Raw genomic sequence first — 27657 nt, forward strand, 5'->3', positions numbered from 1 at the left:
TGCAGTTCCAGTTCATTCCAGAGCTGTTTTATGTGAATAAGATGCATTTAAGGAAGTCATTAAATATTTTTCATGCACTGTTTTTTTTTCCTTCAACCACTGTGTTAACTACAGTACTAGTTGAAATACACCAGCCAAACTCACACTTTTTGCTTTGAATTGTACTGCATGTAATGTACTGTATATAATTAAAGGTGATCAGTTCAAGACAGATTCATGCCGATATTGCAATGGCCCAAGGAATTGCAGCTTTTTCTTTAAAACTTTGTTTAAAACCTGTTATTGTTTAATTTTTGAAAGCACCACAATGTCATTATTTGTTATTTTGTTTTTGCTAGAATTATGTGTTTATTAAACATTTGAGGTACCGTGTAAAATATGAACACAAGGAAAGTTTCAAACAGGAAATGGTTTCAATCAGAGTTAGTTATCTAGTGAACTTGAACTTTATTGCCATATGTAACCGGTACATGTACTGGTACAATGGAATTCTTACTTACAGAAAGTCTCTCGATTGTTAAAACAAGTGTAAAAACACAAAGTGCAGACAGTGCATCAAGACAATATACAAACAAACAGTAGACAATGTACAAGTAAACAAGTAAACAGTTTGAATGTAAACAATGCAGACGTGTAAATAATGACTGGAGATGTGCAATAAATAAGAAATCATAATGAGGTAGATGGTATAGGTGTGGTCCAAGGGACATGTAGGGCCTAGTGGCCCTAGGATCTTGTGCAGCCGTTTCTTGAAGGATCCCAGGTATATTAAAAAGTTCAATCCAGTCATCCACAATGGTACTGTATGTCAAGAGGCTTCTCCCATTTTCGGTCCTGAATGCACTTTCTTTACCTTTCCAGTTGTGTTCTTGAATACATGCTCTAATTGCTAAGAATGAAGTAGTCAATTGGGTTGACTTTGTTAGTATTTCTCAGGATTTTAACTACTAAAGTGATGTTCTCACAGGGGTTGTGATATTGCAGTAGAGGGAACTGATTAGTGGATCTTGCTCTCACTATGCCTCCCATTTTAGACAACCATGGGGGTGAATCATACAGTACATGTACAGCATGTTCAAAGGGATTGGGGATTGGGACTATAGTCAGATAGTAACTAACTGAGAGACAAGCAGTAATGCTCTGTATATATATATCTATCTTTCAATTCTTGCTCTCTGTAGAAATCTCCAACTTTTGTTTTTCTTAAAAGTCAGTTTCCACAGACAAAGTGACTGAGTGCAAGTTCTCGTGTCACTTGATTATAACCGGCAACCCCCTACCATGTGTGTGGACTTTCCATCAAACACAAAATGCAACACCTGAAGACATAATGGCTTCATTTATTCAATTGGCAGAATTATAATTTCACTTCTGCAAGAGTATCCCTAATCATGGATATTGATACTTTAATATTGTAACTTATTCCCATAACTGCAATTCCAAGGCACAAGGGAAATTCAAAAACTAACTTGATATTTTTTGGGCAACTACAGTAGATGTTGTCTCACTTAACACAGATACAACCCTCATTTTAAATGTATCTTTATCCCACATTTGTATTCAAGTTTTACTGGCAATACTTTAAAATTCTGTTTTGAAATCAGATTTCACACGTCTTTCAGTAGAACATGAAATTCTATTATTCCTGTAGTGACTGTGTTAGTTTAAGAGTGGTAGTACATTAGACCATACCTAGGGAGTGAATTTTTAGTCAGAAAACCCAAGGCTTTAAGAAAGGCCTTATGAGTAGAATAATTATTGTAATTGTCATTTGCATTTTCTTTGAGTTTCTCTAATTTTCATTTTCACGGACATCATTTTATTTGACCTCATTTGGTATGTCCTGCTCTTGAAGACATACAAGATGTCAAATTCAAAGTCATTTAAAAAAATAGCAAGTTTAATCTGTACTGTCAAGAAAGCATACCATAGGATCCAGCTATGTTACAGCTTAATAAGGACTCACAACTTCAACTAAAGAGTGTCAATGGAAAATCTGGCTCGCTGGTTTGACTGCAGCACAGAAACCTATAGCACAGTACCTACTCCCTCCTCACAGCCTACTGTACAAATGTACAGTATACGATATGTGTCCTTGCCCGTGTGCTAAGACAATAAGAAAATGAACAATTTACGTTTATTGTTGGGACCTGCTAAAGGCATTACAAGGAAAACATTTATTATGAGAAATTATGAGAAAATATCAATGAGTCAATATCTTTCTCTACTTTTTTCAATGCTTGCATATGCAAAAGAGGCCGTCCAGAGTTGTAAAAAATTGAAAGGTTTTTAATCCAAATCCATACATTTCTAGAAGGCTCCACAATCAAAACTTGAGCTTTTTTTTGCTTTGAGGTATGCAATTTGAGATATGGAATCCAAATAATTGACATAGAATTTGCAACAGATAGTTTAACAATATGTTCAATAACACAGCACAAAACACACAAATGCTTTTTCTCTGCTGTTGCAGATTTGCTAAAATACATATCTATTAATCATGAAGGTGGTGCTAAAATTCCTTTTTGACAGAAACATCATTCTGTCTCTGAAATTTAATTTTTGTATGTATATGTTTATAAGCTTAGTTCTTGAACTTGCAAATACAATCAAGTTAACCACAAATTGACAAATCTCTTGTTTTGCCATTCTTTGTGTAGTGATGTGATTGTTTAATTTACTGGAAGAATTAGATTGCAAGAGTGCTTTATGGCTATTAAGAATCAATCAGAAAGAATAACAGGCAGTTGCCACACACAAATTAAAATGTGCAATATACTGTACAGTACCGATTATTAATATAATACTAATACATGCATAACAAACCAACATGAGTAATAGTAAATATGTGAATCAATCATCATAATATTTGTTATGGTCTACCTTGCAAATTAAACTTTTCTCATAAAGAACTAAACTTCATCAAACACGTTTAATGAATAATACACAATACATGTGACACTTGAGATTATAATGTCAACACATGGAAGTTTTACTCATCCAAAAAACAGGCTGTCCATATCGGTCTTCTGGTGAGTTTAAAGTCTCCACAAGAGACTCCACAAGACAGAGCTTTGTTTATTGCAGCTGTCTAATCTCCATAAGATGGTTCTGAGCCCAAGCTGTCCCATGGTTCCGGGAGAGAAAAAGCATTCCTTAGCTTAATGCTGAAGACAAAACCTCAAGGAAGTTAGTATTGTACTGAACGTGGCTTTTTAAACACTTTCTGCACAGCATTCAACTCAGGTCTGGCCACTGGTGACATGGGTGGGGTGAACATGCCCTGGGCTGTAACACTGTTATTGAATATACTTTGAAACTGTATTAATTTCATTGATCAAGAGAAATTACTCATTCATTTTTTAAAAAGTCGTTACAAGATTACAATCTACAAGATTTTCACTGTGCAGACAGAATCTTGGGCAGAAGTTCATTTACATACGGATTCAATTTCTCAGCATGGTGTCTTGGACTAAAGTTCTAAGTATAGTGTCTTTCCCCACCCTGCAGAATCCTCATTGGCTGATCATCTTTTGGACCATGATTGGCCGTGACCTTTGACTCAGGGTTTCCGTCAAAAATTTTTCCCTTGGTGTGTTCCAGACTGAGATATGCCATGATGCACGTTCAACCATGAGAAGTGCCAAAATAGACTCAATTTACGATATCCTAGTTTGTGTTAGAGACTCAGGACATGCTGCTTTGGACACGCAAATCAATCAATCAAAGAGTCCCCTTTCATCCGCATTCCTACTGCTTTACCCAGAGTCTTAATTTGCTAAGGTTGTTGTCTTGTCAAGGCAACAGAATCATTATTTTAATAACACTTAATTCTTCATGTAATAATATACCTTGCTGCTACATTTTTGTATCCTGCACAGTATCCTGCTGTACGTGTATTCCATAAACACAGATTTTTCTATTTAAATTGGAAAATAAGATGTGATTTAGTACTGTCCTTCTTTGGTGAGGGTACCCCTGGCAAATAGGTGCAGGAGAAAATAAGTCAATCCAATGATGGCACACAGTAACACATTGAGTAGTAGCACTTCAGTGCAAATGTTTATTTTATTGGGCCCTTCAAAAATACAAGGGCAATATACTGTATATATACAGTATATGGTATATACTGTAGTGAATGAGATCTTATAAAAAAGTTTTAAAACCAATGACAATGAAAAATACAAACACTACCATAAACTAGATATAGCTGTGTTGTAACTTCCCAGCTCACTTTCAGCATACCTTCTGTATTACTGTCCAACTCTTCTCCCAATAGGAAGGGTCCCCAAATTACTGGGTGCTTACTGCATTTTACAGTATGTGAGACAAATGTTTTCTCCTAAATTAAATGTTGATTTTTTAACGTGGCAAATGCTAAGAAATTGTTTGAATTTTCATATACTGTATGAATGTGAAGTTTTTATTTCAATATGGTTTTCTTCGTAACTGCAAAAAACAAGAAAATATACAGTAGCAAAAACCTGTCCTTGAATGACAGTGCCAAATAGATTTTTGTTCTATAATCCCAGTGTATCAGATGTTTCCATTTTACAGTGTTTTGCATGATGTGTCCTTCAATAGACAAGATATTTTTAAATTTACAATATGGTTCTATTATTGTGAAATGAAAAGAGTTTTGAACCATGACTAGATAAGCAATACAGCATAAATAAAGGTGTTTTTTCACACAACCTTTTAAGGAATACTTTTCTGTATCACTGCAAATCTAATAAAATACACTAGAGGCATGATTTATTATTACCATGTATCACTTTCAATTTCCTGCTATATTTGTGATATAATGTACCTGCCAAATGGTCATGGACTGAAGGCATATTATATCTTCCTACTTTTGTGTTTTGTTTTCTTCATTATTAAATTGGATGGCTGGCAAACTGACACTATTGCCATTGTCAGCACTCTATAAAGGCCAATCTGATAATATTCTTTGACTCTTCTAAACAGTCAAGAAGAGTTACCATTTCTATTTCTAATAGAAAAAAAGGATTATGGATATATGGTCTAATTACTGTACATCAGGGGATGTTGGGATGTTATGTTAAAATTGTACTAGTTATAATTAAACATTCTGTAGTCAGAACTCACTTAGAATATTGTGTAGAATTTTGTACACCATATTACGAAACATATTGCTGGTCTAGAATTAGTCCAGAAAATACAAAACAGATATATTCTGGGAAGGAATGTCATACAATATACTGACAGGCCGAAAGAATCTTCTTAGTTATGAACAGAGAAGATTATGATAGGACTTGATCCAATTATTCAAAATCCTCAAAGTTACTGATGAAGTCAACTCAGAGGACTTCTTCAGAATCAACAGAAAAATATAAACCAAAGGGTATACAGTAAGTGGAATCTACAGTAGGTCGAAATGCATTTAAAACCGAGAACAGAAGATTATTTTTTATACAAAGTTGTTGGAGTGTGGACAAGCTACCCAGTCACGTTGATGAAGCCTACAGTACTGTATATCTTGAACTCCTTTAAAAAGGAGATACTTGGATCAATTAACTATTAACTACCAACAGGCTAGATGGGCTTCATCTTGCTTGTAGCTGTAATAATGTTCTGAAGAATGTCTGTAAATGAGAGGAGCCAATTCTACCAATTAACTTGGTTGGTCTTGCTTGATTGTTAGTTACTAACTGATCTGAGTTTGTCTAATTGTCTTAGTTAACAGTCCAGTTATAATAGTAATGGTATATAATTTTTCATTTCTATTAAGCAAGATTCTCTAATCATTAACTCACTGACTTATATGAAATGTTGTTCCTATTTCATTGAATGTACTGTATGAATAAATGTGGAGGCAACTCTATATTCATATGTTCTATGAAGGTGTTATGGCAGCTACTTAAAACTCCACTGAAGTAACATACAGTATTATGGAAATAATTTATTCAAAGCATGAACTTTACATCAGTACAAACAAGAGCTTTTGTCATGTTATATTTGGTCCAGAAATATGTCTTGATCCAAAACTGTTTTCTTAGTTCTTAGTTATTTAATAATTATTTAACTGACTAACCCCTAATTATTTGAGAACTAAAACATTAAAAGGCTTAATTATGTAATTCAGTGGTATCTCATCCAGTGTGTATCCTGCCTATATTCCATTCCTTGCCGTACTGGATAAAGCAGTTAGAAAACAGATGGGTGTATTCAGTGAAGACTTCAGGTTGAATTGACTGAGAATGAGACTGAAATAAGAACATATTGCACTCCATGATCAAGGATGGGAATCACTGATTGAGAGGTTTCTATCTGGTGAAGAGCTAAAGTGTCTTCAAATGACGGTGAAATTGTCATCATACTGTACATCGCAGTAGATGATGAATTTATTATTAGACCTCCTCTTATACTTGAGAGGTCTAAAGAGAAATTCACATTTTTATGTAATGCTATCTTAATCATGTACTGTATGGACTAATATTCTTCTACATTATTCAGATGGTCTATAGTCTTTTTTTCAAAATCAAAAGTGAATCATGAACAGAGGATACATATTGAAACTACAATAGTTTTAGTTTTAGATACAGTACAAGGAATTTTATCTAAAATGAAGAACACATGCCACTTTTTTACACAAGGTTTTGGTCACTAGGAGAAAACTACCCAACCCTGCTGTTAAAGCTGGGACCTTGGCTAATCTGAAGAAACATCTGGATGAGATGCATCAATTAAAAACTACTAGCGACCAATTGAGTAAGATGGGCTGCTTGGCCTCCTCTGATTTGGAACCTTTCTTACTGTGTTTTGTATTAGGATGTAGTTTAGAGTATTTATGGGCCACTTGATTGACTTCCTGGGTTATGGCTACTTTTGTAGTCTCACACATTTGCATAAAATTCCATACCTGCTCATTAGCCTTTGTCTCATACCTGTTCATTAGCCTTTATCTTTAACTTGTGATACATAACTGTGCAATTTTATGTTATGTCCTCTTTGTGTGACCTCAGAACTTGAACCATGAATTTATGCAAAGTGAAAAAATAGAATGTTTTTTTTTATTTTTAATTTTATTGGCTTGGGATTTCATGATTTTCTGACCATTAGTTTGTCTAAAATGACTAATCTTTACAGCATTTTAACTTTTGAAAGCTGGTGTTATTCTCATTATTCTCATTACACATTTTGGTAGGATTTCCATTTCTTTATATCTTTTCATTTGAAAAGTACTTTAGTCCATTTTTAAATTTTAGTCCATAAACTTCCCTGGAGCTACAATAAATAATTCACAATATACCCTTCTATCACTATCTTACAGTCTCTCTTTTTCTCTTTTGTTCCATTTTACTGAGAATTTGATATTTCACAGCTCACACCATCTAGGGTGAGTCATATAATAAAATATTATAGGTTTGCAGTGTTTTAGACCTCTCTAATTCCAGTCCATGTTTTTTAGTGTGCTGTCACCTATGTTCAGCTCTGACGCAGCAATTGCCCTAGCAATCTAAACGGTGCAGAGAATAAAAAAAAAAAACTGCTGTGCCTAAGAATACTACTGCAGCCTCTTATCCATGTCCATGTGTGAGAATGTGTCTGATGGCTATTGGATGTGTTGGTAATTCCCTGGATCACATACTGTATTCTGCCCCACCCAGAATGGGGCATTCCTGTCTATTGCTTTCATTCTGAAGGAGGTGGACTTGTTATTCTGAAATCCTTCCATAATAAATAATTTTAATCAAATAATTTGATACTTTTCTTTTGGAGCCACTGTATCGATCAGGATTTTCTCTATTTTCCTTTACTATTTCAGCATATAAGAGTAATCAGTACATTTGAGGCTGATGAAATTAGCTCAGATTACAATTTTTAATTGCAGTAACTGCAAATTACAACCCCAGTTCTTGATGGTGGCTTTTAGTTTGCCATAGGCTGTTTTATTACATTCATTAAATACTGTAATTTCCAGTTAACAGGAAGGAGAATGGATGAAATTTAGTAGGGCTTCCAAGATGTGTCTGAAATACCTCCAACTTTCAAGTGTCTGAACAACTAGACACTTGCTTGGAGCACAGGCTGAACCCAGTGGTGCAGACATCATCCATGTAGGTTTGGGTTATGTGATTATCTGACTGTGGATAGTGTGGTGTTGGAGTGCTTGGCTATCATTAGTACTGTATCTCTCAAGACACAGTCCAGTTCATTGAGCTTGTAACATCTGCTCCTGTCCATGCTGACACTTTTGTAAGGCACTGTCAAGTTTGCAGCATATACAACATTGCACATTCGTCACTGATTCAACAATAGGCATGTCAAAAAAGAGTATTTACAGTTTACCCTATGCTGCTGTGGAGGTTGTAGCAAAGCAGAATTCAACAAATGACTGAATTTCAGATTGTAAGGTTATGAATAGAAAAATATTTCTATTCCAAACTATTATGAAAACAATGTTTAAAATGATTTAACCAGTAGTCCAGTGGTCAGCACAAGTAATACATTGTCATAAAAATACAATTTTTTAAAAGATGTTTTAAGACCATCTACGGACATCACATCAAAACACTGAGCTTCATACACTAATGGGAAATGATGAGGAAACCAGAACATGTGGAGAAAACCCCATGTGGCACATCCAGTACAGATTTCATGCAGAAGGTGCCCCCAGTCCAAACGTGAACCCAGAAGCTGAGCGACAACAACACTAATCACCACACCACAGCACTATTCTTCTGCAGTGCTAGTAAATGGATAATTTTTAAGAGACAACTTTATGAGAAATTTATTAATTAGAATTCAGTCTCTCGAGGTTTGAAATGAGGTCATGATGATAATCAAATAGTAACAGTGAATTAATGCAGGAAATCAGTGCTGTAAACAACTCACAGAACAACACGTTGGCTAATACAGATATTTATTTTGTTTTTGTCCCTCCTTATGGAATATAATTTTTGTGCAAAACAGATACTATATACTAACTGGTGTAATATCTGAGTGAAACAGTTAATAATATAACCCTAAATAATATGAGTCCACTAAACTGATTCCAAATTTGTGGGCATTTGGTCCTCAGCAGGCAAATCAATAGCGGCTTTTGAGCACTGACTGTATAAAGCCTGAAGGTCACATACTGTACAGTATCTGTGTAATAGGAAAACAGTGAGTGACACTTTCAATGTCACTGCTGCTCCTTCCTACCTAAACTCCCAAAATAAACAACGTAACTTTACATTTTCTCCTGTCATCTGGTTTTGCACACATGACACAAACTAAAACACGTCTATGGAAAAATGAAATCGTGATTAAATTCCATATCACTACCATGGAGAGACAGTTTGCATTCCCTTTTGTAGTCTGAAGTGCCAAGGAGATTCCTGGAAGAAGAAACCACTGCTTCAGTAATACAGTAAGACAACCTCATAGTGAAACTTAAGACAGATATCTCTATGTGGAACTCTATTTAAAACGTAAATTTAAAGGTGGAAATGCATTCAAAACTGAAACAGGAGGCACTTTCTTTTACACAAAAAGTTATGAGAGTCTTTAGAACAAGCTCCTCAGCATACTATCAAAGCTGATAGCCTGACTTAATTTAAGAAGTGGCTGGGTGGGGTATGGATCAATTAGTTCCTAGTACCCAAGTGAGCTACAGTGATTCAACAGCCTTCTCTTGCTTGTAAAGTTTCCTGTGTTTTCACTGCCACTTCACCTTCTATACATTGCTAGGCTTGACAAACTAGTTTTTTTTAAGAGAAAGGCAGGCTTTGAGACAGACAGAAGAAATAATGGCCATCCACCAGCTACAGTAACCTCTAAGGAGCTATGGAGAAATGTTGTCTGCATTTAAGGAAATGAATCCTGGTCTATGAGACCCATTCACATTTGGCTACATGGAGATGCTATACATCCCTATGTTTTTATTTTGTGTCTATAATGAATTGCTTTTGTAATTTCATATAGATACAAACAGTGATTTTCAGGATGTTTTGTATCTGAAACATAACCATTAGGACAAACATTTACATAAATAAAAAGCTCACAATTCAAAAGATCCTTTAGGACTGACCGACTTCCATAGTTATGTGCTTGCGTTTCGGTAGAGGGCACTCTCTTGCCTGGTGCCTGCTATATGATGCAATGATATCCACATCAGCAGTGTACCTCAGGAGTAAAAATATTTTGCTGCCTCCTCACAAAGCGCTTTTTACAGGAACTCCAGCCCGTATATTACGACTGACCATAACCAGGAGAACCCCAGTTAGCATCACCGGTCGCTTCCAGTCCGTTTTGAGCGGACAGTAATCAGAGGTGTGCCCTTCACAGATATCACGCTACAGTATATATGCTGCCAGCGCTTCTCCTTATTTTAGGCTGAGAACATCTTTCAAGGACTTAAATAAATGGTGTTCTTCAAAAACCGCCGAAGGTCATTGAACTTTGATTGCAACGCACTGTTATTCTTCCGAAACGGAGGATTATTTCCAATTCCTGTCGAGTTGGGTGAGAAAACATTTTTTTATTGTACTGTTTGATATTTCTGGACGAGTCGGCAAACTGTACCGCATATACAGTACAACAATGCCATATGTAAAATATTTGTTTTTTTTTATCGTAGCGCTGTAGGAAATGGAAATGCCTTCATATTCATTATGATCTATTCAGAGTTTGTTATTGTAATGGTTACTGAACTGTAGATTGTGATAAAGCAGGTATGCTTAGTTTATTTGGTGTGTACAGTACAGTATTTTACGCTAATGACAACTCCAATCATTTAGCTAAAATTGTGAAAGTCCTAATAGTTTGTCCTCTTATTGTTATTGTTTTCTCAAACAGCATGTTTGCTATAAATGCCAAAAAAACTCTGTCAGTGGAGAAGTAGGTAATCTAATATCCACCTGTTGCTATACAGTGTGTCCCCATGTCCCCAATAGTGGACAATAAAAACGCGCAAGAGATTAAAATTACAGCTCGTCACAGTATTGACCATGGAATCACAACGCACAGTAACCCGTTTATGTAATCTCGTCCTCTCACAATAGACTTGTAAAGATAAATTCGTCATGTTTCTAATTGCAGCCATAAGCTTTATTTCTTTTATTCCATCAAATTTTGTAATGGATGGTGTTAAAAATTACAGGTAGGTGTTTTTTACTTTAACAAAAAAAAATACCTGAAGGATATTTACAAAGAGCGTGAAGGACAACTGCAGATTTTAAGATTACAGTTTATGTACATAATTACAAAAACAAATGCATGATTTGTTAATATAATTTCACTTGTGTGGGGACTGTAATTTGACCTGATGTTCCCCATTTTAGGATAATTTTGATTTCACATTCAGTTGTGTGCACTTTTTATAAAAAGGTATAGGCAGCTAATCTCCTGCAGTGTATTTCTCTAAAAGAAGAAAGTGGCAATGAAGTGGATTTATACATGTATAAAGTCATCTTTGCAACACTTTAGTTTTCTACTGCAGCATAGGGCAACGTGACTGGAGGGAGTCTGTGAATGCACTTGTGGAACTGACCATTCCCAACAGCACAATCTCTGGCATGGATGCATTTCTGGGTTGGGAGCTCCTTCTTTAGGATCCGATGCGTGGAGTCAGATACTATTATAATCCCTCCCAGTGGGCTTAACTTTAAGTCATGAAATAAGCATATTGGTCTGTGTTGCATATGCAGTTTATTATTTTCTTCTTCTCTGAAGTTCCATCCAACATATCTCTAAACTTAGATTTTTTTGATGGCAGCTTTCGTTCAGAACTCTTCCAAAAAAAAAAAATCTTCCATAAACTGGTAGCTGTTTATACAGTACCAAAACACACCTACTGCAATAATGAAATTAAAACTGGAAAGTGAGAGAACCAGAACTGATCCTTTTGTTTAGCTTCAGGCTAAAAAAGGCCATCCTGTAACAGATCATGCTTAACTGTTGGTTCCAGAAGGAAGATATACTGTAGTCGATACAAACAATTGAGTGAACTAAGAACAGCTTCTGCCATCACAATTCTCCCAGGATATAAGAGATCTTAGGGGTTAGGGCTGCCTCACTTCAGTGGCTTTGATGAACTAGGAAGCTTCCTTCTTACAGCATGAGACAGTTAAGTTGCAGAATGGCTAGAGTAGAGTACTTAAGAAAACACCACTCACCTAAAGACACCAAAGAGACAAACAGTGAATTGTGCAGAACCTGCCTAAAGAAAACATGGGCAACCTCAGAGCACCGATAGCAGCACAGAAGAAGCACTTCAGGCTTAGGGAGAGTATAACAGGGATGAAACTGTCACAGGACTACCATACAGAAAGAGAGAGCCTGGAGAGAGCCTGGTCAACATGCCACCCAGTATCAGGCCAAGAGCAAGTCTAACAGTAATTTCATTAGGGTCTAGGGAGTCCAGAAAAACCTAGCGACCACAGTGACCCAAAACCTTGCAGGTTGCAGTGCTAATGATTCAAGAATGGCATTAAGTGACCAACTGTAGTAACTGTGATGAAGACCATTCTTTTCCTGTGGTTCATCCTCTGGCAGATGAATTTAGTCTCTCTAATTAAAGGTTTCTGAGATTCAGCACAGACATCTCTACTGCTTGTGGGAAGTGACGGCAAATCTGAATAAAGGGAGAACTGAGGACCCAATGCTATTTAAAACTGCCCTGTTTTTCAGCTACAGTAGGTTAACTTGATGGCCTTCCTGTCTTGGATGTTGGGCTCATCTTGGTGAATCAGAACATTCTTCAGTGGGCAGAAAAAAAGAGCAAATTCAAGCTGTTGTACGATTGAAAAATGTAACTGAGGAGATGTTAGATGTGACCTTCCTCTGCTGCAAATTATTATGCATCTTTACAGATTCTCTAAACAATTAGTTTCTGTATTTATTTTGCTTCTCCATTAAATATCAAAATGTTACACTCCTGAGATCTATCTAGGGATCTTTGTGAAACCAATTACTTTTTCAGTTTATGACCACAAATTCAGCATGCTGCCATACAGTATCTGTATAATTTAATTTTATTACATTTCTCAAGCTTGCTATTAAATTACCTTATGCCACAATGCCTACTGAAACCGGACTGAAAACATTGCTTGTAAAAGTCTTTGGAGATTTTTGACGAAAATCTTTTCTACACTTTTTGTGACCCAGACCATCCATTGTGTCTATCTTTTTCCTTTTTTTCCAGAAAAAAAAAGAACAGATTATTTATTTCTTCCGCTACATCATGTCTTGTTTCAGACTAAATAGCAGTGACCACTAGCCCACAGGATCTTCTTTGACTGTTTTTTTCCTAAATTTCATCAATTGTTTTGTAAAAAAATGGATTAAATAAATGTAGAAATCTCCTTGTTTTAAAACCAAAATTGTAAGTCAACCTGGCCGTCCTATTCCTTAATGCACTTTTCGAAACCAAAGGTCATCAGGCATTTTTGCCTGGCTAGCTAACATTTTTGAATGGAAAACAATGGATTGTGGGTTTACGGGAAGTTCCCATCACATAGGAGTAAATCCAAGAACTTCAGACAGGTTCTATTGAAAATTTGGGGAAGTACTGACTTTACTTTGTCATATTTGCAGTATTCATGAAAAAATATACAATGTATAATATGAACAGAACCATGTTTATATAGCGCCTTCAAGTCCATCTAATACTAACAAGATAAGTAACAAACCAAAAGTTTATTTGATATTTTACTTACTTTTTTAAATGTGGACTGTAAAGTTATCAGATGGTAGAGGCAGAAATCAAAGGAGCCACAATCTCATGTTTTCTTCACTTTTGCCACAACTTTTTTCTTTGCAGGAGTTTTGAAATTCCTTTGTATGTGCTCCTTAGAAACGTTCAGTGAAACAAGCTGAACATGCCATCATGTTGAAACCCTTGATTTAGAAGATAGTGAGATGAAATATTTAATTTCTTGTTTTTCTACTTATATACTTTATATGGTTCTTTTTTATTATTTACAGAATCAAGAGCACTAACGAAGCTGAAAATGAAATGTTAAATTGGGAGACAGCAGCATACTGTGAAAGCTGCCCGTATCAAGGCTCCATACAGGTGTTTCAGTTTCTATATTCTCCTTGCCTTTGCCATGGCTAAAAGTGCAGAGGTAAAGCTTGCAGTGTTTGGCCGAGCTGGAGTGGGAAAATCAGGTAGGCTTTGCATCTATGTTTATCGATATTTACCAGATCAATTACAATGTGTTCTGCTCTTTTTCAAGGTATTTTAGAAATGTGTTGTAAGACGTACTAGTTCTTTGTGATTAACATGATAAAACTTAACATATCATTGTTAACAAATATGTGAAGGTTTTGTCACTAGTTACTTCACAAGATTCAGTCCCTTGTACAGTTTTCACATTTTGTTGCTTGAACTCTTGCAGTCTTGGCATTTTGAAGTAGTTAATATTTGTTATATACAGAACCTACTACACATATTCAAAGCTAAAAAAGAAGTAAAAGAATAATGTATATGAAATAAAAAAATGGTTTGACTGCATAAAGATAAAAACCCTTTGCTGTGGCAAACCTAAACTGATTTAGGGCCACAAAACTATTTTAACAATAGATATGATTAGTTTAGTGGCCCTGTCAAAGTCCTGACTTGAATCCTTTTGAGAATCAGTGGAAAGAGTTGAAAACGACTGTTCGTAAGTGTTCCCCAAGATTGAACAAATCTGCCGAGAAGAGTGATAAAAAAATTGCACGAAGCCGGTATGCAGTTGGTAGAGACTGACCCAAAAAGACTCGCTGCTGCCAAAGGTGCTTCCACTAATTATAAAGTTCAAGGGTTTGGATACTCATGAGATTAAAAAATTTGTTGTTGACATTTGCTGTAAATTATCTAACGTTTAGAAGTCTTTAGTTTGAGCATTCACATTTTGAATAAAATATTAAAATTATGTATGCATTTGCAATTTCATAAAATGGAACTCCATAGGTAGGATGTAAGTAATTTTGCAGGACACTGTATACCTTTTGTCACTTATATAAAAATACTTTATACATATGGTTATTAGCCTTTTAATATTACTTTCTTTACTACAGTTAAGGAAATATGTTTTAAATACTATGCCAGTAATCATGTGTATTTGAAAGATAAATTCAGGGCTGAAAGTTCCCCATTTAAATAAATATCTGGGGAGACTGAGTTGCTATGGCACAGCATACAAGATAATGTGTTTATTACTCATACGGTACTGTATACTGCTAGAACTGGTGAATTAGTTCAAAATCTCATAATGCCCTCATAAGTATAAGTATATTTATCATATCATTTATTCATAAGTATAATTATCAGACTTATTTTCTGTGTGATACTATTGATAAACCCATAAAAGTTAACTACTTCCCAGAGTAATATGCCCTGTGTAGTATCTTATATTGCAAGTTTGGTCATATGGGAGACATATAAATACTGTTTTCATATTTATATATACTGTAAATATATTTGGGCAGATCAAATGCCAACTATCTGTATCTTTCTGGATATTGAGATCTCTGTCCCATTGTCCTTAAATAGTTTGTAATCTTTGAAGTAATTGTTTTTGGTCCAGGGATTATAAATTCATTTTGAGTTAAGAATGACAATTCTTCAATTAAGAACTAATACACAAATGAAAACCTCAAAAGGTAAATATTTTTAATGAAGAACTGAGTTGCTGTAATACCCTAATTATACTGGAATTCTAGAAACAACATAGAAGGAAATGTGCCACTTGTTTGTCTTTTATCTTTCATGATCTTTCATTGGATTTTAGATGAATAGAGAGACTGCCATAAAAATGAAATGAAGGAAACAGCAAATATTTTCAAGATTTCACATAGATAGAAGATAAACCGTACAAACTCCATGATAAGCACTACACCTGTGAGTGGGCAGCCCTCTATTGGTCAGCACTCAAGACTGTCTATGCCAGTGTTCTTTGAAAACTATTGAAATCACTATAACAGCTATTAAAAACATTTTAGAACCAGACAGCTTTTGCATTTGCCACATCTAGCAAAAGCAATTTAATAGTCAATTTCATTTCCAACTAGAATTAGCAAAACCATTTCATTTTTCATCTCTGGCCTTTGAGAACCTTTAGAAATCCCTGAAAAATGCCAGAAATAATTTTATTGTCATTTTTGGAACTGCATCTGTGTTGATTATTAACAACGAACAGCTGTGGATCTGGTGAATTATTACCTTACCTCATACCGAAAAATCTGCACATTTTACAACATATGAAGTACAAAGTACATAATACATTATGTGAAACATTTTATTTTTAAGTGGATATTAATTTATTTTCCAAAGACAAGTACTGTATTGCAATACTACATAACCATGTATAGTCCCTCCATTTTCAGTCCATCCAGCTCTAGCCAGAACAGGGTTGCAGAGGCTGCTAGAGTCTAACCCTGGGCAAGAAGCTGATGCAAGGTGGGATACACACTGGACAGGACACCAGTCCATTGCAGGGCACACACAGACAAACACATACTGTACGCCCACTTGTACCAGGGCCAATGTTTGTCCAATGTCTTTGTGGGAAGAAACTGGAGCACCCAGAGGGTTACAGCTGATAGTACCATAGTGACAATACAATAACTCAAACATATTCTGGTGGCATGTTGGCACAGTGGACGTCATTGCTGCCCCGCAGCGTTGGGGCCCTGGGTACAATTCCTGGGGTGCTATCTGTGTGGAGATTCTATATTCTACCCGTATTTGCATGGCTTTCCTCACAGTTCTCCGGTGGACATTTGCCTAATTCTATGAGAAAAAACATAGTCTTACTTTTTACCTCTGAATACTTTATAAATTCTTCCATTTTCTAACTGGTTCTTTCAATTCAGGGTCTCAGGGGAGCTGGAGCCTATTCCAGCAAGCAATAGGTGCAAGGCAGTATTCACCCTGGACAGGACAGCAGTTCATTGCAGATAACACACAAACATACACACACTTTCCCAGAAGCCAGTTAACCTCCCAGTATGTCTTTGGACTGTGGGAGGAAACTGGAACAGCTGGTGGAAATCCTCACAAACACGGGGAGAATGTACGAAATCTACACTGATACCTGTAGCTCCCCAGGTCCAGGATTAAACCCAAGACCCCAGCGCTGTGAGACAGGACTGCTAACCACTGCGTCACCGTGCCACTCTATAAGATTGTCTCTATACCTATTGAAGTCAAGTTATCGATAATCACTGTCTATGATTTCTAACCATACTTTGTTGCAGTCTACGCAGTCATATTTCTACCTCTGAAGTGGTTCACGCGTGCAACACAAAATGGGTGGATGTTTTAGGCCGACCCTCAGCTTACTATTGTGCTGGAACAGATAGACCCATGAATCGCCACTTAACACAAGATTACACCAGATTATATTTGGCCAGTTTCTGGTGGAATGTCTTCATAACCAAGCATGAACATTGATTTCTTCCAGTTATTTAGTACCAAGTCAACGTGTATGGTAGACTTGTTGGAGCTGATCTGGCCATGGTGTCATCCAGGTCTCCCTGTGACAGTTTGGAATGTTGAGTAATGTTGATCCCAGAGATGCCTCCTCAGTCCGATACAGTACATGTATATGCATCTTGTGCAGGTATCGCAGTCCTGGTTAATGTCCATCATTTGAATGAATCAAGACTCCAGGCGTAGTATTGTCAGCCAGTGCATACTATTGTGTCTCGTGATACTGGGACTTGATATCCTGGCATTTAGCAACCCAATGGCCTCTTCCCTTTTACCATGGGGCAGTTGTCCATTGGGGTTTAGCTACAGTATGATAAGCACACTGTAGCGGCGAGGCTTAATAATAAGGCAGAATTAAGTGTTTCTGAGCTTCCCAAATGAGGCCCCATTTCTCTGTTCATCTCTGTGGTGCAGCCACAGAGAGACCATTAGTGCAGGGTGATTTAAGGTTTCCTAGGACAGCTCCCAAAGGGGGATGCACTTAGCTAAGTCTGGCTATCATGATCAATGGTCATCCATTGGCGCCTATCTGTCTAGGGAGTGCCAGTTGGACATCTGGACTGCATTACTAAGTGTCAGGACTAAGTGACTCATATCTCACTGTGATCAACCAATCAGGGACTGGTAGGGCCGAGTAACCCACGTGGGACTCTGATGCCCATGGAACTTTCAGCCAATCAACGAGCTGAAGTTCCTCCAGGTAAAAACAGGCAACACAGGCCTGGAGATTCAGATTCAACAAGATTCAGATTCGGGAGATTCAGTAAGATTCTGGAGAGGATTCTGTGGACTGTTCTAAAGGGAATTCAAAGGAGAATTCCAGGGCAGGACGGCCCAGGAGCAGAAGGCTCCCAAGGGCAGGACATTCTCGCAGCGCGCCTCCTGACCATCCCGAGACTCAGCCCGGACAACCACGGAACGGCCAGTGTGTCCGAGTGCCAGAACTTTCCTTTGTTCTAAGAGTCTAGAGTGGAGGTTGCCAGAGAGTAACCAGCAGCAGGCCTCGTGGACAGGTCAGAACTGTGGACAGCTGAATCACTATTCAGAACTAGCTCTTCATCAGGAACGAACCGGTCCTCTTCCTGACTTGCTGGGATCCACAGTCATCTTTTCTCCTGTGCACAAACTTTGCTAGTTAAAGCCAACACTAACTAGCCGGTCAGTGAGCATCAGCAGCGCACCGTCGCAAGCCGCACAGCACAGCCTGGCACGGAGCCAGAGAGCGCGGATTGGACAGCAACAAGCCTGCAGCTGATTGTTTGTGCCTGCAGGAGATCTGAATCCCCAGAAATTGGATGAGTATTCAACTTCAATGCATTACAGCTCGAGAATTCAATTGTTATCCCAACCAGTTGATATCAATTTAATTCCTAAGAGTTATGTACTTGTTTTGAGTATCTAATGTAGAAGTTACAACCAAGTTCATTTACGAAACGGTCTTAATGAATGATATACTGAACGTATGTCCTCTTGATGTGTAACACTTCGTAACTGATTGAATATATACCTTTTGTATTCTGATAACCCTCTCGATAAGATCTGTTAGGTTTATATGCATATTCTATGTATTAATAAATTTATCCTCGTGTATTAGAACCTGTGTGTGCGCGTTGTTTGAGTTATGTCGCGTGGTTGGATTCTAAAGCCATCAAAAGAATCAACTTTGTGATTTACTGCTACAATTGATAATTGTCTCAGTAAATGCCCAAACCCTACAGAACTGGTGCCTTCAGAGAGCCACTATGATTACATATTTGGCGTCCCTGAACGGCTATGAAACACTACAACACATACCTCCCAACTTTTTGTACCCACACATGTATTAACAGCAACATCTTCAGAAACACATCCACCTTTGCTTGTCAGCAAACCATTGTGTAAAATATGTGTTTTAAAAATATGCAGATTGACCCACATGATTTGTTTTCATATTTGATTAAATGATTGTTTGGAAAATTAAGCTAATTTAAGGATTTTATAGGTGTTTTTGAATATATACTGTACATACAAAATAACAGATCCAGAACCAGTCGTTGCATTTTCAGTGCCTCTTGGCACATACAGTACATGCAAAGCAGAAATGCAATTTGTTAAGTTACAGTAATTTCCCAAAAATATTACTATTAATTTTTATCATCACTGTTTTCTCATCCAGAGAAATTTATGATGTACCAGGTGTTAAAACAGATGTATTATCATAATTAAAATGTGTGTTAATGCCAGAAAGCCTGAAATGTGAAAATTAGAAAAGCAGAAGTTTAAATGAATGGAATGTAACAAGGAAAGGTTAAGAGGCTTTATCACCAAATCATTTAAAACTCTTTGTCAGTTCCTTTAATGTTCTTAACCAATGATTTAATTAGTGTTGAGAGCCTTGTACCTTTGGGATTGGAGAACAATTTCTTGCAAAGGCATGGGAAAGCATAATGAGGTACTCTGCTGTACATCTGTAGATATGAGTGGAAGTGCTACAAGTGCTCGGCTTTGTCTGTAAAATATCCAGTAGCTAGGGTTGGAAATTAGGCTAGTAATGTGTAGAAGGTGAACTAACCAAAGGGTTTTGTCATTCTTGATGAATTTCCAATTTATCATCATGCTCTCCTAATTTGTTGCTCTCAATTGTCATTTAACTTTCTCACCTGCTCTGATCTGCAGAGTCGCATGAAAAAGACATTGATGAGCTACCAATCTGTACCCGTTTCACACTGCTGACACCAGCGGACAGCATTGAACAGAGGACTGGTGCTGTTTTTGCTGATGATAGTGCAGGATTACAGGCAGTGTCAAACCGCAGGAAATGGCAGTGCTGTCCTGTTGTCTACTGCCTCCATGATCACAGTTAGCTATAGACCTAACCCACACTCAACCATGCAATATCTGTATTATAGGGTTAAGGGATGAACAACTGTTGAGAATAAACAGCTGTTTTTTTTAATTGATTATTTAATTATGGATAATCTTCTAATATGTTATGAAGAAAACTGTTTTTGTTTATAGTATAAATTATAATTATATATGGAATATATTATATTTGAGAGATTCAATCATTGTTTTGAACTGTGTTGCCTTTTGTATTTGGATTATATTTTCTTGGAAAACTCGGGTTTATGGCATTCATGGGATGCAGGATTCTAATCTTGTGAGAAGTAGAATCTGAATTCATTTTTATGTGGTGTTCTAAAGCCTATCCTGTAGTTCATCGCCCCCATCTGATTGGGGACCAGCGTCTGAATATGGTCTAAGTTGAAAGAGAACTTACATTAGATATTTTACTTTGTTGGAGAATAGGATCCATTAGAGGTTTCATGTTGCATGATGCCAGCATCCGATCTTCTCTAGATATCAGTGAAAGTCTTCCTGGTACAAGAGTTCACATCAACACATAACATGCTTTTATGTTTCTAACTATGTTCAAGGGCTGGCACAATAGTGCATTAGTTAGCATTGCTGCCTTGAAGGGGCTCTGGGTTCAGTTCTGGGCCTGGGGTGCTATCTGCTGTACTTGGAGTTTGTATATTCTCCTCATGTTTGCACATGCTTTATTGCCTTAACTTGTCTTGCATAGAAAACGATGATCTGGCCATGTGAATGATGCTGTCGGTTGAGTCAGTGAGCTTGCAAGGGTTAAAATGAGGTAAGGGGTGGATGTAGAAGCTAAATGCACAATTGGGCAACTTAGAATTTTGGTGCTTACATGTATGTACTGTACTTGTACAGTAAGTGGAGTAGGATGAGATTAGGGTTTGACCTTCTCCATGACTTTCATTTAAAACTCATGTGCAAATATGCATTTCCTATGTGCAATGGTATTATTATTATAGTACACGTTTAGTTTTTTTAAGCAAGACACATTATACAATACAGTATGTATTTTTGTAATATTTCATTGGGTAATTTGTCACTATACAGTACATACTGTATACACACACCTGAAGCAGCCTCAGCACTCAAAACATTGTGTTTTTCTTATTTCCTTTTGGATGTCAACATGGTATTAACCTCCATTTGTTCCTTTGAAGTTCACACTCTGACACAGCTTTCCAACCTAACATAGAAATATACATACTGTGTGTGTAATGTAGTGTCTGCAACAGAAGGACTACCACTTGTAAATCTTATTTTTTTTGTCTACTTTTGGAGATACAGAAGTAATAAGTCAAATATTGTACATAAACACAGATTCACGTAGTCCAATTTTCATCCATCTTATTGCAGGTTTGTTTATAACAACAGGCTTTTTATTCTCTCTTGTTCCACCAGTTGTATACACTGCACTTATTCAAGTTTCAGGATGTCCAATGCACACTAATCTAAAGCCTCTAGTGGTTATAAACGAAAATAAAATATTGATTGGCAATTTGAAAAACATGAAAGCTGTTCTCTGGTTTTCTTCTCAAATGTTAGTTGTAACAATAACTTCATGTAATACGGCAAATAATGATTAATTAGCCATTTAATTAAACATTTAGGGTGCTTAAGATACACTTTACTAATTCAAAGTTAGAAAGTAAGCCACATATACCCGTTGATGTTGTTAACCCTGTCTTCTGTCAAGAACAGCTGGATGAGATCCTTGGATCAATTACAGTAGCAACTAAGTATCATACAGGCTAGATGAGACAAATAGCCTTGTTTATAGCCATTCTTTGCTTTTTATATTTATAATATTAACTTTTGTACATTGTTAGCATGTTTTTTGGATCAACGGATGACCATCATATTAAAGATGGAATGGAAATGGAATCATAACTTCTAACTATTCAGATTTTATAAATTCAGATTTTAAAGGTGACACTTTTTCTTCACTATGACCTGTGATTGCTTTTCAGTTGTAATGAAAACACAAAAAAGATTGACCATGAATGCAGTTTCACTTCAGAGTGGCTGTTTAGAAAATTTAAATTAATTGTTAATTTATACTCTTATAAACTATTGACTGGAATGAAGGAGTAAAAGTCTAAGTTCATTTTTATGTTTGTTTTATGGGTATAGCACTGATAGAACAATTACAGTATAAATGTATAACATGAATAACAGCACTATGTCAGATTGAGAGCAGATACAATGATTTTATTTTCAGCTGAAGTCTAAAATTCTCCTGATATTGCTAGGAATTTAAATAGTTATACTTAAGCCTGAAATAGCAGAACTATATTTGTGTACAGTTTGTGGACTGGTATTTACTTGAAAAGTAGATTTCTTAGAACTGAAGGATTGAATAGATTGAATTAGAATCTATAAAGAACCAAAACTACTTTCCCTGGATATTTCCAGGTTTTTATAGATATGCATAGATGGAATAGTACCTGAGGGAAAATACTGCAGATGGACTAGTGGAGTGCTTTTTGACTGCAGAGCTAATGTAATGAAATTTTGATCCTTATCTTCTTGCATACTTTTTATTGAAAATACAGTAAATCTCTTTTTGAATCTTTTCAATCTTTGTGCCTTTCATTATGATTGTTTCATAACCATTTAAAATGTCTCAAAACAATTAAGGTAACAAATGACAATGCATTACCTTAGTTAAGGGTGAATAGGCTTCTTGTTAGAGTTAACTGTTGCTTTATGTTGCAGATTGTGTTACATTCTTTACCATTGTATTTGTTTCCTGTTGCAAAAGCAGTAAGATCACTACCTCCTTTCTACAACAATACTTAAATATTTTCAAATAATTATACTGAAGAATCTCTTCCAGTTTTAAATACTGCTAAAACAGTCTATAAGTCATGACATTATTTATAGCCTTTGCAGTCTTCTTTGCAGAATCATTGTTTATGTTACCAGGTGTGTTCATTACTCTCACTATAAGTTCATTATAAACACATTTCTAAATGAGAAACAGGACCATGAACATTACCTTGAATATCAAAAGTAACTCATTCAGTAGCTGAGCACGATTGAAATGTAGTTTTGCATGGCTGTCTTTCTTTCTCTTCAGCACGTTACCAGAGTCAACTAACTGTTAAAATACTGCAGTAATAGTGCCTTTAATCAAAGTAACTGTCTGAATCAATGCCCTCATTCCATTTTTGGCTTAAAACCTCCTTTTTACCTTGGGGGGGGAAAGCTTAGTGGAGTCTGACAATTACAGTATATTGCAATGTGTGCCCATAATTTTTATAACTTTAGTATAACAAGACATTTAGTTGGATTCTGGACTGAATATTATCCTCAAAACATGTTGCAACAGTATGAAAGCTAAAAAAAACCCAATAATGAAACTTTATTTTTGTAAAAACAATGATTTGTTAGAACATATTTAATTGCACTACCAAGGTTTTGCCAGCACATCTGCAGTATGCACAATACTTAACTCTTATTTAAAATGAAGCTGATTAAGATCCTCTGAGAAATTATTTTAAGAATACTAGTTTTTTTCATACTATAGCAATCTTAAAACATTTCCAGAAAAGCTTAAAAATGTGAATAGATGATAATAAATAGCACAAATGATTTTCCATTGTTTGCATACATTACACTTTTTAATGGAAATTTTCAAATAAAAGGCAAAGTTTAATTATAGCAATACATTATCAGCCCTTAATTCATACACAAAGACTATGAAAAATTAAGAGGAATTCATTGCTTAATTTTTCTTTTTATAAACCTATTTTCTAAAATTAGAAAATTATCTATTCGAGATTCATCTAAATTAACAGACATCATGCTAAATTTAAAAAAATGTATCTTAAAAGGATATTTACTTTTACAGTTTACAGATTTTACTTTTAGTTTTTAAACTACAATCACGTTTTTGTATTTGTTTTGCATCATGGATATTTGCATATGATACATTTCTATACTTCTATACTGTCCCCACTGTCAGTTTCTATACTGTAACTGTCTGTTACATCAAATTATTTGTAATAATCTCTGGATTTTGCTACACTGCTCAAAGTTTCTTCTATATCTGGAGTTGGTTTCAACAGTTCCTGTTCTCTTGTTTGTATCATAATTGTCCACACTTTGGAGTTGTTCTGTCTTTCATTTATCATTTAATGAGGCAGCGGCTGTTCTCTTTAGTTTGAACCACTTGTATAGGCTGATGCTGATTTATTCAACACGTAATAATTTTCAATGATGATAATTTTCAGTAATTAGCCATTAAAGGCCATTCTACCAAATATTTTGATTTTGTCAAGCAACAAAAATGCAATTTTATTGCATTTTTTCATTATATGCAGGTTACAAAATAATCTTTTGTTTTCATGATAAAGATGGATTTCTTATTTACAGTCTATGTATAATTAGAGGAATTAGAAACTGTAGGTGATTATTTGAAAAATAATTATGTGAAAAATTGGAAATGTCTTTGTTTAATTGACATCTGGTGTTTGTATGATAATGGCTCAGATTGGTTTCAAGCTGTGTTGAAGACAATGTTTTTCAATGTTTATGACACAGGAAAGATTTACTTTTCTCTAAAGCAGCAACTAATAATATGCCTTTGTTTGTCAAATGGTTTTTGGGTATATTTATTGAGAGCAGAATCAGATATACTTTTGGTAATATAATTTTATTTTGGCACTCAATGAAAATTACTTGCCAATCATTTGCCTCTTTACGTACAAAACTGAAAAAATATAAATACTAATTTTAAGAAAAATGTTTTTAAATATATAGTTCCTTCCAGTTGTAATTAAGTTTTTTTTTCTTTTGCTTCTTGCTTAAAGAGCTTAACTTAATTATAAATATTAGAAGACTTATTCTAGGACAACTATGTGCTCCTCTCCAAGACAATGTTTGTGCTGAGGGAACAGATTTATTATCTAGTGCTTGGCTTTTACAATGCTTTTGTCGGCAGTTTAGATGTAGTAATGGAACAAGAGATCATCCAGAGAGCAACAGACAACAGTCCAAAGCACGCAGCTTGACTACTTAAGCTAAAGTGTTTTTGATTTAGGTCATATTCTCAAATGATGTTTAAGCATATAAAGTAAAAATAACAGCAACAACACAATATCAACAGGCTTCAAGCAGAAAGCTTTTTGGTTTCTTGAAGTGTTCCGCTACGTTTTGATCTGGTAATTCAGTAGTTTTGTAATTATATTCTTTGTAATTTTGCTTATTGATTTTCCTAGGCTGTAATGAGGAAAATATGAGTTTACTGTGTAAATGACACTAGAGAATATGAGTGGATGATTGATTAGTAGAGATCTAAAGAGCAGATTTCACTGGGATTTAACTGGGAGTGAATGTAGTTTGCTCAGAGATTTAACTGAAGCAGACACAGTTTAGTTGATACCATGCTGAAAAGAGAAGAGAAGAAGGCTCCGCAGCCGAAACATTGTGTTTCTTTTCTTCTCTTTTCAGCATGGAATAAACCTTTACTCGTTCCTTTCCAGCCCAGGCATTCTGACGCAGCTACCTACTTGAACAGTTTAGTCGATATACAGTAGTTTTCGAGTGACTTAGAAACAGGCCTGTTTAGATTGCAATTATTAATATAGAGCAAAAGAATCTGACAGCAGCAAGGAATCTTTTTGCCTTGTGTAGTAAAACACATTTTCTTGATTCTGAAGAAGCCCATAAGATTGCTTTACCAAAGGCTTTGTGGATTGTGAATACATAAACCAAGCCCCCTTGTAGTCTTCTCTGTTTGAGACTAAAATATTTATTTCTTTGTGCTCATTTTTTTCCCAACCTTGGTCCCGGGGGACAGCTGTGTCTTCTGGTTTATATTTATAAACCATATATCATATATATATAGTTCTTAATCACAGGGTAATTCATTTCATTTTCTATTTCAAGCTTATTTTTGAAATTGCTAATGGCTCCTAAAAAGTTGAAAGGGATTTGTAATTGGTATAAATTCTGTGCCCATTTCTGAGTTTCAGAACTTCTCCTATTCAGGTAATTGATTAACTGAAATGTAAATGTCCCAATGTTTCTTTTAACTTTATATCCTAATATTCTGTTCGTCTTTTTAATTGATTCCCCCTATTGTCTAGATAGAACATTGATTCCCAACCCCAATTCTACTGCATCTATGGGTTTGTTTAGACATTTCCTTAAAGTTTGGCACTGAGTCCTAATTTCAAAAATGCTTCAGAAGTATTTTTTTTCAAAAACATCAGTATCAACATACAGAACTTTAAGCATCTTCCTCTCAGCATGCTCATCCTTATTTCTGACTAAATTATTAATAGGTGATCGGCTTATGATGTACTGTAGATTTGAGACCTGAATAAGGGAATTTCTGAACTGGACAGCTAACCAACAGACATAGGGCCTGCAACCCTAACAAACATATTTATTGGATGATTAAATCAGGAGCCCCACTATGTTCTGGAAATGTTCCAGAGAACCCACCATCTGTTACAGTTTATTTCTTAGGTATTGTTGTGGCTTAACAATCGTTTAAACACTTTTTAATTAGATTTTTATATTTGAACTGTTCTCTTCTGAGCTTTTAGGCTTCTCTCTCCCCCATTATATGATTCACAGTTTAGTAATCCTCCCTCATCAGGGATTAGAAAGATCTCAAAATGTAATAAAAGGCTTATTTGACCTTTTTAGACCTCAGGCCAGCAAGGAAAGGACGGTCATCTGACTAGAATATTTTGCAGGGGTATGTTCTGGTTACAAGTCAGATATGATTTTTCAATTTACATAAAACAACACAGCTATAAATCAGTTATAGAATTTTAAAATATATGTTATAAATAGCAGTTAGATACTACATCTGATACTTTTATCAGATAAAGGGTACCTACGAACAAGCTATCTAGTTTTTAACCATAATACCATGTTCAAATACATGTTGTGCCTGTTATAAATGATTATATAAAAAATAAATACCTTTACTATAAAAAGGCCTATAGTAGCATTCACTAAGAATGCTTGAGACAAAATAAAAAAAAACAAATTATTTTCAGCATTTTCAAACTTTTTGACTTCATTGATAAATATACAGTACAACTATTTATTCTGTACAGGCAAAATGAAACCTGAAACAAACAACCTTTATTATGTTTCAAAATTTACATCTCAGGACCATTTGCATGCTTTAATTTCTTCATACAGTTGCCTGTGGCATTCCCTAGTGCCACAGTTAGATTGTTTTCCACCACAAGAAACACATAGAAAAGGTCTATATAAAGTGTTTTGTAAATTTCAAAAACAGAAACAGCTAAAAGATATGGCTGAAAACACAGAAGGGAAAGGGCAGTGGATCTAATTCTTGCTTCAGCTAAACATGCGATTAGAAAGATATTGAAAAA

At 35.6% G+C, this 27657-nt stretch overlaps 1 protein-coding gene across 1 annotated transcript in view; it reads left to right on the forward strand.

The window, feature by feature from the left end:
* Nucleotides 1-10252: 10252 nt before the first annotated feature.
* rerg (RAS-like, estrogen-regulated, growth inhibitor) overlaps nt 10253-27657 on the forward strand; it is a 45197-nt gene continuing 27792 nt past the window's right edge. The window contains exons 1-2 of the mRNA XM_088924239.1: nt 10253-10473; nt 13936-14121. Coding sequence (XP_088780365.1) covers nt 14061-14121 — 61 coding nt within the window. The 5' untranslated portion in view covers nt 10253-10473; nt 13936-14060. The remainder of the gene's footprint in view (nt 10474-13935; nt 14122-27657) is intronic.

Source organism: Atractosteus spatula, chromosome 8, assembly GCF_055471065.1.
Source record: "Atractosteus spatula isolate fAtrSpa1 chromosome 8, fAtrSpa1.hap1, whole genome shotgun sequence".
NCBI classification, from domain to species: Eukaryota; Metazoa; Chordata; class Actinopteri; order Semionotiformes; family Lepisosteidae; genus Atractosteus; species Atractosteus spatula.